The 15741-nt window shown below is 46.7% G+C and overlaps 2 protein-coding genes across 4 annotated transcripts; one reads left to right on the top strand and one right to left on the bottom strand.

The window, feature by feature from the left end:
- Positions 1 to 1546: 1546 nt before the first annotated feature.
- On the top strand, positions 1547 to 10434 carry thrap3b (thyroid hormone receptor associated protein 3b). Of its 3 annotated transcripts, XM_052071415.1 has the most exons (12): positions 1547 to 1894; positions 3498 to 3641; positions 4323 to 5036; positions 5535 to 6143; positions 6241 to 6407; positions 6484 to 6592; positions 6688 to 6763; positions 7384 to 7547; positions 7644 to 7896; positions 8247 to 8399; positions 8743 to 8772; positions 9246 to 10434. In XM_052071415.1, the coding sequence occupies exons 2-12, from the start codon at positions 3526 to 3528 to the stop codon at positions 9465 to 9467; spliced, it is 2613 nt and encodes an 870-aa protein (XP_051927375.1). In that variant the 5' UTR covers positions 1547 to 1894; positions 3498 to 3525; the 3' UTR covers positions 9468 to 10434. The 3 variants fall into 3 exon arrangements, with proteins under 3 accessions (XP_051927375.1, XP_051927373.1, XP_051927374.1); XM_052071413.1 differs by lacking the exon at positions 1547 to 1894 and having other exon boundaries at positions 2844 to 3641; XM_052071414.1 differs by lacking the exons at positions 1547 to 1894; positions 8743 to 8772 and having other exon boundaries at positions 2847 to 3641.
- Positions 10435 to 11482: 1048 nt separating this feature from the next.
- eva1bb (eva-1 homolog Bb (C. elegans)) lies at positions 11483 to 15591 on the bottom strand. The gene is made up of 3 exons (XM_052071441.1): positions 15186 to 15591; positions 13350 to 13501; positions 11483 to 12632 (listed from the first exon to the last, which is right to left on the bottom strand). The coding sequence occupies exons 2-3, from the start codon at positions 13420 to 13422 to the stop codon at positions 12199 to 12201; spliced, it is 507 nt and encodes a 168-aa protein (XP_051927401.1). The 5' UTR covers positions 13423 to 13501; positions 15186 to 15591; the 3' UTR covers positions 11483 to 12198.
- Positions 15592 to 15741: the final 150 nt, after the last annotated feature.

The raw sequence follows: 15741 nt of genomic DNA, 5'->3' as shown, positions 1-15741 counted from the left end.
AAACTTACAATAAATTAAGCATCATTTGGACAGAAGCTGTGCTCTGCAGCCGAGTATGCCAATGCTGCATACTGTACACAAAGTATATACCGATGCGGACAGCTTTACTGGCATGATGGATTTATAATTTAGAAGTGTTTTCACCAAGGGGTTGTCACTCAGCTTCGTTGTCCAGTCCCAACTCCTTTCAGTGGACCTTCTTTTCCTTGTAAATGCAGATTGTTTTATCACTCCACTCTTTGTGTATGCACCAATACCTTTTGTACTTTTGATATTTGATTTTTTCCCCCATAAGTATCGGTGGCTGGTATTAGCAGCCTCCGCGAGTATCCGATACCTGAAAATAAGGCCTTGTGAGCCCTCCCTAGCCCATACCTTATTTTTGCTGTCAATTATAGACAACTAGTGTCATTTAAATCAACGTCATTACAAAAACATGTTATTTCCCACCACGGCATTCCAGCAACCTGTTTTGCACTCAAAGTTAAATTACCGGTATGTGCTGAACATGAAAACATTTGATTCTCACCTTCTCCGAAACAATATTGTGCTGTTTTACTCAATTTAACTTTGACAACGCTGAGAGTGGCATTAAGTCCTCCTTTTATATGAACTGACTTTACCTGACCTCCTCGGTCGAAGTCGGTATCCACACCTCCGAGTGAGGCCGTAAACAGACCGTAATGGTGAGTGACAGACAAGGAGACATAAGCGGTCTGACAATGGAGCCAAAAGAGAGCTTATCACTGTTAATAATACCCGTGGTGTGTTCAAGTGTCAAACACCTGCGCCGTGACGGAAAATGAGCGTTCATAAGAACTGCTTGCTTCTCCTGGTTAGAGGTCAACAAGAAAGACTCCATCACTGCATGCCCCATTGACTTGTCAAGTCTTTTGGACACACTCGACTTCTGTTGACACAACGGTGCCAATGGCATACTGAGTGAAAAGGAGAAAAATGTCACATATCCTTTTTTGTGTTATTTATTATTATTATATGTGAGCCAGTGGCGAGTCCATCTTCTATTTCTATTACGAGTTATTGCTTTTCGTCCACAGAAGCATCATAGGCAGCCTCTCGCTGTACATGAACAGCTGAAATTTATTTGGGGTTTATCAGAGATGTCGTGGCAGTGGTGTGCTGTCATTTTAAATGACTCTGATATGATAGCAAAGACAGAGTAACTTATTATTAACAAGGCAGAGTCCTTTGAAAAGTTGACAGAAAAGTTGGCGGCAAAGTTGACATTTTCTATTCCAACCTTGGAAAGGTTGCCCATCTTTCCCTTCAGGCGGTGAATACAACAACTGGGAAAGATAAACATCCAAGCAAATAATATATATTATATTTATATTTACATTTATGATGAAATTTTAAAAAAGAGCTAATAATGAAAATAAATAATTGCTCAAATGATCCAAATGGTATTGGTTATAAAGACTACAATTAAAAATGAGACTGAATCTTTATCTTCTTATTAAAACAAAATCAACTTTTTGTTTCACAACTTGGTCAAGTGGGCGTTGCTTCGTCAGAGAAATCTCGCGATATTTCGATCGTTAGGGTCGACCAGCTCGTCTGGAGACGGTAGCTGCTGAGAACGCTCGAATCCTCGACGCCATACACGAACTGCAATCGGATCGTAAAAACATGCTTTTACTTGACATATATATAAGTTAAATTTGCTCGACAATACCATCTTCTATTTAGGACGTGGAGGAATCGCCCCATTTGCGGGTTTTGTTCCGTAGCTGCTGCTAACGTCGAGCGAGTTAGCTTCTTTGCTAAAAATCCTTTTCGGAAAAATACAGGAAGCAGTGCTCGGACGAAGCGCGGCCTAAAAAGGTTTCGCTCTACGAACAGACTACGTTGATTATTCTCAAAATCTACGCAGGTAATTGCACGGTTTCAATTTATCTTGTCGTGTCGGTAACGTTCCAAATACACGAGCTAAGTTAAGAAGTCCAAAATATGATTAACATTTATTGTGACGACGTTCGTCTTTAATGGCAGCGCGTAACATTGCAGTCGGGAGCAGTTTCGGCGATAGAATTAAAACAAATCGCATTTGTGTCAACGTTTATGTTGAAATGTGCATTATTTCGTCCCGATTTAAACTGCCTTTTTGTATATACATTGAGCATCAAGGGTCAACTGTTCTTTTCTTGTAGGCTTTGGAGCACGTGTTCCCATTATGACAAATGTAGCAGTGCTCAATTGATGCTATACGTGTGACACGTACATCGAGACGCCTTTTTGTTATATGCACCGCGTTTCAGTTTCTCATTGGGATTTGTTTTTACTTGGCGTCCGATGACGCTTGTAGGCTGGTAAACGGACATCGAGTCATTGAAGCGGCTGCGCGGCTGTTTTAAGACACTCGTGGGGGTTGAGGGGGGGGGCGGTCGTGTATTCAGATAAGACCATTCACATCCTGTCCTATATTGGCGTGTTGCTATTTGGTTGCATCTCTTAAAAGTGTGTGTAAGTCTCACCTTAATCATCCTATTTAAGAACATACGAGCGATCTGAAGAGCTTGTGTGTGTGTGTGACCACAATGGCAACCGTGTGTGTGTATAAATAATAAACGCGCTTGTTGCCCTCTGCCTAAAATGGCCTCTCAACTGTTTCGTCAACTATGCAGCGATGCCTGCTAAAAGCCAGCATTGGGTAAACGTACGGGGTATTTTAAAACATTCGATGGGCTCTCTTATAGATAGAAATGGGCTGAGCGTCATGGCAACTGGTGTGCGGGCCCATGGCGACCGTTTGTTGTGGACATTCCACCGCATCGAGTGCAAAGGCCATTTTGTCACAGGTCTGTCAAAGGGACTCTGCAAGGAGACGCAAATGTGATTTACTCGACATTCGTAATACGGTGCACGTGTGACGTTGCAGTTTTGGTGACCAAGTATCTGAACATATGTTTATATTTGAATTGGGATGATCCATGTTTTTTTACACCGATACAACAACGTCGTGATAATCAGCAGGACAAGCTTTGTGGTCGTTAGATTGATGAGAGACTCCAAATGAAATTTGAAGCTGTAAATTGTATCCAGTATCGTTTGAAGCGCGGCCTGCCAGCGATGTTACGCGCACATTTGCGTGCACAGGAGCGCCGCTCAATCTCATGCTCAAGGCGAATGTCCATATGTTTGCATGTTGCTCCAGCTGCTGCAGTATTTCTCTGTCCAGGCCGTTGGCCTTTATGATTTCAGGTTTTCTTGACAGATCAAGACCAAGTGTGTGCTTTGTGATCAAAATTGAATGCAAAATGTGTTTTTTGTCAGCAGCTCAGCAAAAGTGGAGTCGCGCAGGCCCGCTTTGAAAAAAATGGTTCACTTCTGGATCTGTTGTTTGGAGTTCCTTTTGTTGCTCAACAATTTAACCTTCGCACTGGCTTGAGTGTTTGCCTCCCCGGGCGCACATTTGCCAGGCAAATGGTCACTGTGGCGCAGCAGCTTACACATTTGTTCTTCTTTTTTCTTCCCAGGGCAATTAAATCTAAAATAAGTGCTACTATGGCTCCGTACTCTCCCTCCCGCTCCAACTCCAGGTCTAAGTCCAGGTCTCGATCTTTAACGAGATCTCAGTCGAGAAGCCGCTCGCGCTCAAGATCCAGAAAACGTCGCTACAGGTAAATCCAGTCACACTTGAATGTAGCTCGCCTTTTTGATCTCTTACTAAATATGACAAAAATGCGCTCTTTTTGTCATATTTGGTTCAAGTTGTCAGCTCTAGAAATAAATCACTCTTTCCATATTATTTGTTTGTATCTTTATATTATTTTAGTGTTTCTGTTTCAAAATTGTGGCGCAGGTGCTACAGTTCAGATCATTTGCTTTCACTTTTTGGGGTATTTGCATCTGGGCTTTTTTTTCAGTGTTTTGTTTTTCCGAAATCATGAATTTCAGTAACAAAATTTCCGTTTCTGAGACAGTGGCGTCCCGTTGGTGTCATTTTGCGATTTGAAAGTGATAGCCAACTATTACCAACGCCGTGGCCGCTTGCAACCAAATGAAGGTCCGCTGTCGATTTTTGCGTCGCGATTCAAAGCGGCACGAAGGCTAGCGTGAAGTCATTTACATTCGCTCACTTAAGATCGCTCACCAAGTCCAACTTCAAACAAATCCCTTTATTGGGTGTCAATCCCTAGGTGTGCTTTTATTTTGAAGTTGTTCCTGGCCAGCTTCCTGGCGGCTGTCTTGACTCGTCTCCCCGACTGCTTTTGACAATTGTCCTTGGACAAATCCAGCCTTTAGCTTCACTGGCCATGCACAATCATTGACCTCATCTTCTCCCTCTTGTTCGAATGCAGCTCCAGGTCCCGATCCCGCTCTCGCTCCCGCACTCCCATGTCCTACCGAAACTATCCCTCCCGAGACTATCAGAACAACCGGGGCTACAACCGCGGCTACAACCGCGGCTATCGGAGGCCCTTCCACTTCCGCGGACGAAATCGAGGCTACTACCCTCGCGGTCACTATCAGAACAGGGGAGGCGGCTACGGCTACAAGTCTAACTGGCAAGGCGGCGGCGGGGGAGGCGGCGGCTGGCACGACCGCAAGCGTGACCAGGACAACCGCTCGCACAGCCCCCGCAGGGGGCGCTCCCGCTCCCACACGCCAAACAAGCGATCGGCCAGCCGCTCGCACTCCCGTCACTCGGACCGCTCGTCGTCCGAGCAGTCTCACCGTTCCAGGGCCTCCAGCTCCTCCCGGTCACGCTCCTCCACGCCGTGCCCTCGCAACAAGGGCAAACCCAGCTCCAAGATTACGAAGGAGAAGCAAGGCGAGGGCCAAGCGGAGAAGCCGGCGGGGGAAGGCAGCGTGATCGAGAAGGCCTCCGGAGGCAAATGGATCGACTACGACACGGGCCGAGCCGGCTCGGAGACGGCCCAGAAGGACGAAGCCGCGGCCGGCGACGCCACGCCCAAGTCGGGACAAACGGCCTCCTTCGGCGGCTTCGGCTTCTTCTCCAAGGAGGACGCCAAATCCGGAGAAAAGACGGTGATCTCGGCTGCCTTCAAAAAGTATGTCCCGTTTCGTCTTTGCTCCCAGCTCAATGGGATTCCTGCTCTTTTCTTTCTTTTTTGCAACCGCCAATTGTGCAAACGTGTCATTTTTCTTTCAAATATTTTAGCCTTTTGCCAAAGATCATTGGGATGAGTCATCAGTTTAAAATGGAATAGGACTCCTGATTTTAAGTATGACAATTGTCCTTTGGGTGCGCACTGAGAGGAACTTTATTGAAATCCCCACGTACTTAGAAAGAAGCGCATTACGTGAGTATCAATGCTGTCTCACTGTCTGTACTATCTGCAGCGGGGAGGGTCTTCTGTCTCCCCCCCACTCCCAAAACCCCCCCACCCCCCTCCAACACATACAATGTCTCTTGCTACGTTGCCTTCCTTTGCTTGTTTCCAAAAAAAACGTAAAACCCAATGACGCGGAATCATTTTCTCCCTGGAGGGGACTACCTTGCCGGTTGAACGTTGTCCGTTTTATAACGGCGGCTCGTCTTTTGTCAGGTTCCTGGCGGAAAACAAAAGCAAAAAGCAGGCCGCCGAAAAGGACGACGGTAACGATAGCGAGAAGAGCAGCGCCGAGCGAGAGCAAGAGAAGGGCATCAAGTCGGGCGACATCTTCAGCCTCTCCGTTCCTTTCGGCGACCCCAAGGACGACAAGACCTTGCCGTTCTTCGACGAGGAGGAGGAGGAGTTCCTCAAGTCGCACGGCTTGAAAGACCGGGACGCCGACGAGGACGGCGCGGGCAAATCCAACCCGAGCTCTCGCGATATATTCGGCAAGTGGGGCGACGAGCCCGCCTATTCCACCTCCTACCCGCTGCCCAAGGAGAAAAGCCGCCGGGACGAGGATGCGGAGGCCCTGGATAAAATGGTGGAGGAGATGTACCAGAGCCGCAAGCACAGCAAGAAGGAGGAGAAGGCCAAGAAGAAGGAGAAGAAAGACAAGGAGAAGGAGAAGAGCAAACGCAGCCCCTCCCCGGCCGTCGCCTCCAAAGGCAAGGACAGGCCGCTCTTCCCCGGGGCCTTCCCTTGCGAGGATTCTCCCGTCCGTCTGGCGTCATCCAGAGAGGACTTTGAACTGAGAGTGTCGTCTTTGGACGACATGCCCAGGTAGGCCCGCCCGATCCCGCTCCCGTGGGGGGGGGCGGTGACAGTATCGTCAACTGCTTTAGTAAGAACCTTTCCGCCTCCCTCGTTTCCCTCTCAGCTCCTCCATGTCTAAGAGTCGATTCACGGCCAGAGATCTGGCGAATCCCTCGAAGAAAGACCCGGAGTTCCGTTCAATCTTCCAGAATATTCAGTCCGCCCAGCTTCGCAGCAGCCCCACCGAGCTGTTCGCGCAACACGTCGTGTCCATCGTGCATTACATCAAAGGTACGGCGCCGCTCGCCCGCCCGCGCCGCCCGCAGGGGCTCTCATGGATCTCTCTGTCTTGTTCTTTTGCCTGTAGCTCAGCACTTCACTTCCTCAGACATGTCTTTAAGTGAGCGATTCGCCATGTACCAAAGGAAAGCTGCCGAGGTAGAAATGAAGCCAAGGAAGAGCCCCGAAATCCACAGGTTAGTGCGGCGTCTCGTTGGAACGCTCCTTTATTTCTTTTTAATTTTTCGTTTTTTTCCTTTGGACTAAAGTGAGCCGCTCTCTTGTCTCTTAGGAGAATTGATGTTTCCCCCAGTGCCTTTAAGAGGCACTCTCATCTGTTTGAGGATGTGGACGAGGCGAGTTTCAAGGTGACCTGTTGTTTAGACACTCGAGCCGTTTTTTTCCACCGCCGAATTTTCCACGACCCCAAAACCGGCAGTGCTCAGCTTTGTGCTTTTCTTTCAAAGGATGCATTTTTCTAAATCAAAAGAGCCCAATTGTGTTTTGTAAGTGCCAAGCAAGCCTGCGGCCTATGAGATATGGTTATTGATTGGGTATGTACCAACCCCCCTCCCGAGCAAAGGCTAAAAAGGAAGGGAGTTATGATCCTGAGTCCAAGCCTCTCATGGGACGCTTATCAATACCGTAACCTTGTAAGTATCTTTCACTGAAAAGAAACAAATGAAGCTACAAAACCGCTGTCACGTTGAATGATTCAGCTTTATACATACACACATACATGCATGCATGCTGCTGGTTGATATAAACTGACGTGTCGGAGCTTTTGTAACCATTTCACAGCCAGTACATATACAGTGCTTGGTCTCGGCCACTAGGGGGAGACACGACACCAAATCAATGTGAGCCGATTGGAGTTCACCTCACAAATGTATCACCGGCACCCGGGGGCTTGAGTCATGTGTCATAACGACCTCCGGGTCTCGGCGGCCGCTGCTTGACTGACGGCCGAATGCGTTTTTCGCCGCAGGATTCAAGCAAAAAGTTCAAAGGCGACACGATGGACCTTCGCCTGGACATTGAAAGGCGTAAGAGGTTTGCCGGGAAGGACTACAGGCGCGAGGCGGGCCGGAGCCCCGGAGGCTCCCAAGAGAGGTCCTCTGAGAAATCTGGCAAGCACCACAAGAAGTCCAAGTGAGTGGTGAATCCCCCCCCCCCCCCCCCCCCCAAAAAAAATATCATCATCCCGAGCCTCTCTCTCATATTGATGTCTCTCTCGTGCTCTCGCAGGAAAGGAAAGAAGAAGCGTGATCGCTCGCCGTCCTCTTCTTCGTCCTCGTCCTCACCCTCACCGACGCCAACGCCTTTCCCCTCGGCCCCGCCGCCTTTCCGGGGCAAGGAGTATATGGGAGACGGGCCCGATCATTTTGAGGAGGGCTTCTCTCACACGCGCTACCCACCGCGCGACTACGGGGACCGCGGGCACCCCCGGGATTTTGAGGGCCAGCACATGGAGGGCCAGAGAGGCAGAGGCCGCGGATTCGTAAGTGATTGCGTGTTCTCGGCCCGTTTTTTTTTTCTTTTTTTCGCTCGGGTGCTGACGTCTCGGGTTGAATTTTCGGTCCGAAAGGAGACGCGGTCGTCTGCTCTACTCTAGTCCTTCTTGGTAAAATGCTCAGGAACATTATGTGGGTGATAACGCTGACTCCCCATCCTACGTAGTCCTCGCCCCTCATGGTTTTGACCAAGGTAACGTAGTGCAAATCTGCGGCCTTCGTCTGATTGCCGTTCTGCGTGTCGGATAGCTCAGCCGCTCGCGTCCGCTTATTCTCTCGAGCGGAACAAAAGCAATTACAGCGGATGGCGGTCCAAACCTGCTTCTTCCCATTTCAGTTCCCCAGAATGAGAGGACGAGGATGGAACAGGGGCAATTACCCCGGCAACAACAGCAGCAATGGCAACCCCGCCAACATGAATCCTCAAGGGCGCCCCCCAGAGGAGGAATGGGATCCCGAGTACACGCCCAAGAGCAGGAAGTATTACTTGGTGAGTCACGTTGACCTGTTTGTGGCTTCTTGGCATCACAGGGCTGGGCAATTCTTCTTCAAAATTCAAACGTGGTTTTTGCGAATGCTAAAGTCAATGTGAAATCCATTTGGCATGCTAACGGGTCATATTAGCATTTAACGTCCACGTGTGATGTTCGTTCAAAAAACTTTTCCTCGATTTGGGAACGCCGACGGAAACATAATAAAACGATACTCAAAGGCACACGTTCCTAATTTCTGGAAAAAAAACGAGTTATATCGAGGGATCAATCACAACTTTCTTCTTCTACTCTCCTTACTGTGTATACTCTTTGCATGCACGGCACCACTCTCCCCCTCAGAGGCCAACGCGTGCACAGCAGGAACAGCCGGTATTTATTTTTTATTTATTCTTCATGATTGCTTTTAGTTTAGTACGTTCTTATTTGACTAAACTCATTTCTTTTTCTGGTTGTTTTTATACTTGTTCATATGTTCTGGCAAGAAATGCAATAGCCGAGGTCCCGGGTTGGCTTGGAAAGACTTGTAAAACTAAAAATCGTAATATGATAATGAGATACAGGAGATGAAATGCAGGAGGCTTGAATTTCACATATTTCAAGGGTCATTTTGTCCTCGATAAAGAGCTGAAGAATGAAGTGTTCGACGTGCAGGGAAGAATGGTTTTGAAATTGAGGAATAATCGTTTTTATTCATCGTGATGACCAGCCAAAATAAATGTCATTCTTTTTTTTTCTGTTTTCGCCCAGCCCTCGTTGGTGTCTCAGATTTTTGTCACTTGACCAAATTCCAATTGCCCCCACCTCCCCCAGAATGATCAAGTTTCATTTTGTCCCATTTCTAGCATGACGACCGCGACGGCGAGAAAACCTGGGTGGATAACCGCGGGCGGGGCCGGGGGTCCTTCATGCCCCGCCGGGGACGCTTCGTGTACCGCAAGGGAGGCAGCAGCCCCAAATGGACCCACGACATGTTCCAGAACGCCGAGCAGCCCGAGATGGGAGACGACAACGTCGATGCGGAGCATAAAGACGGGAAGAATGCCGACGAAGGCCTGAAACCATAAACGACCGCTCGGTGCGTCCATGAGTCGACTCGCTTGTAAAATTTTTTTTTTTTTTTCTTCTTCTTCCCCTCCTCCTGTATCTATCCTCGCACCTCATTTAAATCTCACGATAGCTCGAGTGAGGAAGTTGGTTTAAAGGTTTTTATGTCATCTGTCCGATGAATACATGGTTGATTGTTAAATCACACTGAGGCATCATTATATTCAATAAACACGAGAAAAAATATATATAAAAATATTTGTGCCTTAGATGATTTAAAAAAAAAATACAGTTCCATGTAGAAGTGTTTTTTGAAGCGGAGAAACCTGCCCGTTTTCTCGTACTTTTTTTTTACTTACTTTTTTTTTTTTGGCCCGATGACGTATTGATGTTAAAATTGCATGAACAATGCTTCTCCCCACGGGACCAATCGATAATTAATCCTTGCCACCATTTGGATTCCCCCCCCCCCCCCCCCAAAAAAAAAAATTAGCACCAGTTCTTCTGTGATTATCAGCAACATATGTGTTTTCATGTAAAAGGTCCACTGGGAAATAACTTGCTTTTGCTTTCAGAAAAAAAAAATGTATACTAGCTATGTAGGTTTACACGTGTCTCTGGTCGTTTGAACGAAGTGGATCCGTTTTTCTTATTTGTAGTTTTGATTGGCAACCAAAGTTGCGTTACTGTGTACCCATTTACAAACTCGAAATCGTTGTGAACTTTTTGCGGTCAGCAAGATGATCGATCGTTTTAAGTGTCAGTTTCGACTCGTCCTAAAAGCGGACGTGAAAAAGAAGAGGCGAAATGTTTTAAGAACTACTTTCGAGCTGATTGTCCATACTGCATGTAGACGACGCAACGGTGTGATTGCGGGTTTTTTTTTCTTCTGAGTAGTAGGAAGCTGACAACTTTTATATCGTTTGAAGAGCTGTCATGTTTTGTCTTTTAATTTTCAATAAATGTCCTTTTCTTTGATTTAGGAAACGAGTTGTAAGAGTTCTATGTTTGGGACAAGATTAGAAAAAGGAAATATTCAGCTCACGTTGGGTCAAGTGTCTCATCACATCCTTTATGTAAGATGGGTATTAAAAATGGGCAAAAATATACACAACATATGTTACAAATTCAAACTTTGTCCACCAAAATCAAATTTGCAGAGAAACATTGAATTCATTCTTTTAAAATGTTTCCTCATCATTTCTCCTTAATTCAGCGCTCAGTCACACAAAACACATGAACCAATCAATTGTCAGAAAGCACCACGAGTGCTTCATTTTTTGCAGAGGTGTTTTCTGTCCAGAGGACAATCCTTGCTTCAGCCTCTGCCACTCAAAACATGACAACCAGGCGCTCCACTCACTTGCATAATGAACCTTTTTATGGCGAGGTGCTTGGAGGGAACCAACAGAAAATCGACTCCCCTCTCCAGACTTTGCTCTGATCCACTCTGGGAAGCTCAACACATGGACAGTATGACTAAACTAAATGGCCCTTTCATAGAGCTAAACAGACGTGTCTTTACTAGAGAGTTGTTGGGAGGCTACTGGGAATTGTGTGGAAAGAGAAACACGAGTGTCAGTGACACCAGTCGGTGGGAACGCTCGGAAAACACGGCAGGAAATTTATGCTGTGAGAAACATACCCAGAAAGTGCCTCTTTTGGAAAAGTTGTGGTCTTAATGAAGTGTGTATTGCTCCCCCCTCCAACTTTTATCCTTTATTTTCTTTTATGATGGGCTTGGGCTCCGCAGGACTTCTCAAAGCTAATGAATTATGAGAGTGGACTGAAAACAGATTCCAAAAGTTGCGATTGGCTGGCAACCGGTTCAGGGTGTCCCCCGTCTACTGCCCGAAGACAGCTGGGATAGGCTCCGCCCCCCCCCCCCCCCCGGCGTGGTTAATAAACCCACAAAAGCCTTTATTTTAAAATGAAATTATCGTCCTTCCTAACGGAACGAAAGTGCGTAGAAAAAAAATAAATAAATAAACGTTGCAACGTGTGTGTGTGTGTATAAAACTGTCAAGAGACTTCCTTTTACACATGTTCTAATAATTTTATTCAGTCAAGACAGACATTCCTTTGTATGGAGGAACGTCGACAAAACACTTCCATGGCTGTCTTTTTATTTCTAAAATGTGATCGCGATAACAATTGTATGCAACCTATTCTCGTTGATTCAACAGATTATGGGAAATGCACTTTTTAATGCTTTCAATAAAGTACTTGCGTCTGACCAATCATCAAATGTTAAATGATGATTGGTATTAACACCCCCCCCCACCTCCCACGCCCATGTGATAATGGGGCTAATTTACATAATCCAACCCATGGCGGAGTATTCCGTCCCATGACGTGACAGATAAACTTGGCGAAGATACAAATCCACTTTCAAATGACGACATTGGAGATACCTTTGATTGCAGAAATATTGGGACATCTTCCACAGGTGCGACATCGCTGCTCATTAAACTCGAGCCGAAAGGTAAGCGGAGCTGCAATGAGTTTGAAGGATGCGCAGATTTGCGTTAGATAAGTGTGACTTGTTCATGTGTGTTGAAGAAGATTCAGATGTTCGGCGATATGGCCGTGCGCCACTTACACACAGCGTAATTTATGAATGTACTACAATTTTTGATTTTCGGGGTGTTTTGAGAGTAGCTGACATGTTTTAGAACCTGTTTGAAAATTGAAAGAAAAAAATGCCTATTATGCCCCTTTTGAAAATACATGATAGAGCCGTTTGGGACCTTAGTGGTAATGGACCCGTCCGATAGTACCGGTCCCAGTGACGAGGATGTCGGGCTGTCCGTTCCTCCATATCTCCCTGACAATGCGCTCCCTCTCCTCCAGACGTCGGGCCTTCTCCAGCTCCTCGACCGAGGCGAAGACGTCGACGCTCTTCAGCGTGCCGTCGGACCGCGTGCTTCGGTCGTCCGTCGGGACCAGAGTCATTTTGTGGCTCCCTAACACTTCCTCTTCCTCCGCTACGCTCTCCTCCTCCTCCGCCTCCTCCTCCTCTTCCTCGCTGGACTCCTTAAGCTGCCTCCTCTCGGGGGACGGAACAGGCCTGCCGATGCGGCGGCGTGACCTGCAGGTGATGCCGGTCACCAGGAGGCAAAGCGCCATGAGGAGGCCGAAACAAACGCCCATCATGAAATAGAGGGCGAAGCTCTCCGGGTTGGCTGGATGGACAAACATAATGAATAACCATCTCTTTTTTTTCAGCATCTGTGTGTTGCCGGAGTCAACCGAATCAGGCACAGGCCTTCAGAATCAGCTCGATTGAGCTGTGTAACAACAAAATTGATTTTCTTTAGTATCGCTACTGATGGTTTCTAAAATGTTTTGGTTGGTTTTGTTGTTGTTGTCTCGTGTTCCGTGTTCATGTGCTATACTCATATTTTTTTCCTCATCATTTCCACCTGTTCTCATCAGCCCGGTCTCGTGTGTCTACCAATCAGCTGGCTCAGTCACTTCCGGGTGTGCCTTGTTTTCTGTCAGTCTGTGTCGGTTTGTCGTTTCTCCATGTTGGTGTCGCTGGTCATGTCACCGTTGTCACGTCATTGTTCCAGTAGTGGTGTTTTGGTTTACTTTTTGTTTGATTAGAATGTATCAGTTGTTTTTAATGACAATGTTTCTTGTAGGCCCACCCGCCCCTACTTTTGTTTTTGGGCTCCCTGCTTCCCTGCATTTGGATCCTCTAGCGTTTTCATACGAAAACCCTCAACTTGGACACCATCTCAGGTCATGCCGACACTTTCACAGTCATTTGCTGGATTTATTTGTTTCACAGGCTAGAGTACAGTCGTGAATAGAGTAGCGTTCGGTTTCAAAAAGGCTGGCGACGCGTGCCGTAGACTGCATCGTGGGAATCTGTGTCGAACATTATTTAACGTTACCTTTTATGTGCGCGTATGTTGCCATGCTGTTGCTGAGCAGCTCCATGTCTTTCCTAATGGGCTCCATTCTCATTTAACAGCTGCTTGAAGTTTCTAGCATCTCCACGATCTTTTGCTTTTTATTAGGCGCTGAACTCCGGGACCCTGTGCTCCTGTCGGATAAAATCACATGCAAAGAGTTTAGACGCTCATTCTCTTTGAGCAACTTTTAAACCGGGGGCGTAGACATTCTGGCCAGCACTGGGAAGCAAAAACATTGTGTTATCTTCAGCCTTGAGCAGCGACATGGGGCTTAACTAATAAGGGATGTTTATATTTTTGACATCACCGCCCCGGGGGACTCGTTTCCATTTTCCGGTGTCAAACAGCTACGCTTTGGCTCTTGTTTCACACAGTAATGGTGACGGCTACCTCAATGTTTTAAATATACTATATATATCCAACAACAGTTGTTCGGGATTTTAGCTGCTGTCTGAGACTTTCTTCCCAGCGACCACTTTTTGCCCCAAATGGGGGGAAATTATGTAAATGGCACCATCAATCAACGGTCCCACGGTTGCAGTTCAGTTTAATGTAAACACGACGGCTGGTTTCCCAGCCCCCTCACAATGCCCACATCATTAAAATAACAGAGTACATGGGAGCCAAAAAGTTGTCCCTCTTGAGCTTTCTCGCTGGGAAGAACAAAATTCAACCCTTGTTCCAGTTGCCACCATCAGCTAGTTTGACTCACTCACCCACCCTGATCTTTATCCTCATGATTCTTGGCAGACCCCCACAAAACCTTTCCCTGATTATAGTTTTCTGGCATTAGCACAATAATTGTTGGTCAACAACGTTATTGAAACCTTCATTTCACCCAATACCCCAATTCATGGTTACAAAGTGTTTTTTAGATAACTTTAAAGATGGGCAAAGCTAAGCTAGCATCTTGTCTCATGTTCTGTTGTCCACCCCCTCCCCAAAATATCCAGCTCTTAACTTTTTCAACTTGCTTTTAAAATAATTACAGGTTGCTGCATGTCAAATATAAATCCCCCAATTTTAAAACACATTTTTGTTGTTCCCTCAACAAGTGTATTTTTATGCCGAGTGGCACAAACAGGCAGTTAGCGGTTGCCCGAGCAGGAAGCGCTTGACACAAATACCAGACGGAGACAAATGTCCATTTTTACACAATGTTGGGCAGACAAATGAAACGGGCAGCGATTCCAGGCTAGCCCACTAGCGTCGTGTTAACCTCCGCGCATTGAGAAAGGTCAGCTCTAGCTGTTTACGTGACCCCATAAAACCGACTCCGGCGCAACCCTCCCACATTTCCTGCCCGGATAATCCCATTTAAGATGAAAGCGGTCCATCTTGTTGTTTTCAACAACAGACTAGAGGGGCAGCAGTATTAATGAAAACACGTGTGGGAAATTACTTGAATGTTGAGCTCGTTTGGTTTCAAGTTGCCTTTACAAGCAACCAATGAGGAACCGTAAAACTACTTTGCGAGGAACCTGTTGGTTGTTAATTGCCTAAAACGGGGTCTCTTATTTGATCCAGTCCTCCAGGCAATTTAAAAACCAAATAAAACCTCAGAGGAACTGTAATAAAAGACCCCAAGCCCCGCAAATGCTAATGAATAAATTCAGTCAAAATATGTGGACAAGCACTACAGAAATTGACTACACGGATCATTCTTTTTCTTGATATACATTTTTCCCCCCCATAAATTTAGGCAGTGTGACTTTTGCTTCAGTTACAATAGTTGAACCAGTAGTTCGGCTTAAATCCAGAGTTTGTTTGCCGCCCCTGCAAATCACCTTTAAAAAGCTTCAGCGGATCACTCACCGTAGTCCCTGATAAGCATCGATGATCTGCAATTAAATGTCCACTGCAGATGTACAAGTCCGTATGTGCAAAGAGTGACATGTCATTGTTCCCCCGCAGGAAAGCAGTGAGATGACTCCAGCCGCCACAAAAGGGATATCGCTGCTCCAAGAGTCCTAACATCCACTCCCACTCATCTTCAGTGGGAGGACACCTAGTCAATTCCACTCCTGATGAAACTCAAGTCCTTCCTTCTCCTTAAAAATAAGCCCTCGCGTAGGTCCCTGCAGGTATGAACACACACAAAGCCACTCCACTTGCTTCCAAGTTGCTGGCTCGTTGCTGATCAGAATGAGGTGATGTGTCCGCTCGTTGCAAAACACACCACCCGTCTGTTCACTGGAGAGCCAGGAGGGTGGAACAGGAAATAGCTTGTCGACTGATTTGGGCACCGGGCCCTGCTGCTGACGCTTGCCGGGGGGGGGGGGGGGGGGGTTGGAGAAATCGTGGATTAATTGAGCTCTTTGTATTTTAATCGAGGAAGGGAGAGAAAAAAAAAGCTGTGCTGTCCCAGGAT

The sequence above is a fragment of the Hippocampus zosterae genome, chromosome 7 (genome assembly GCF_025434085.1).
Source record: "Hippocampus zosterae strain Florida chromosome 7, ASM2543408v3, whole genome shotgun sequence".
Taxonomy (NCBI): Eukaryota; Metazoa; Chordata; class Actinopteri; order Syngnathiformes; family Syngnathidae; genus Hippocampus; species Hippocampus zosterae.
This window is presented reverse-complemented; position numbering and strand designations above follow the sequence as displayed.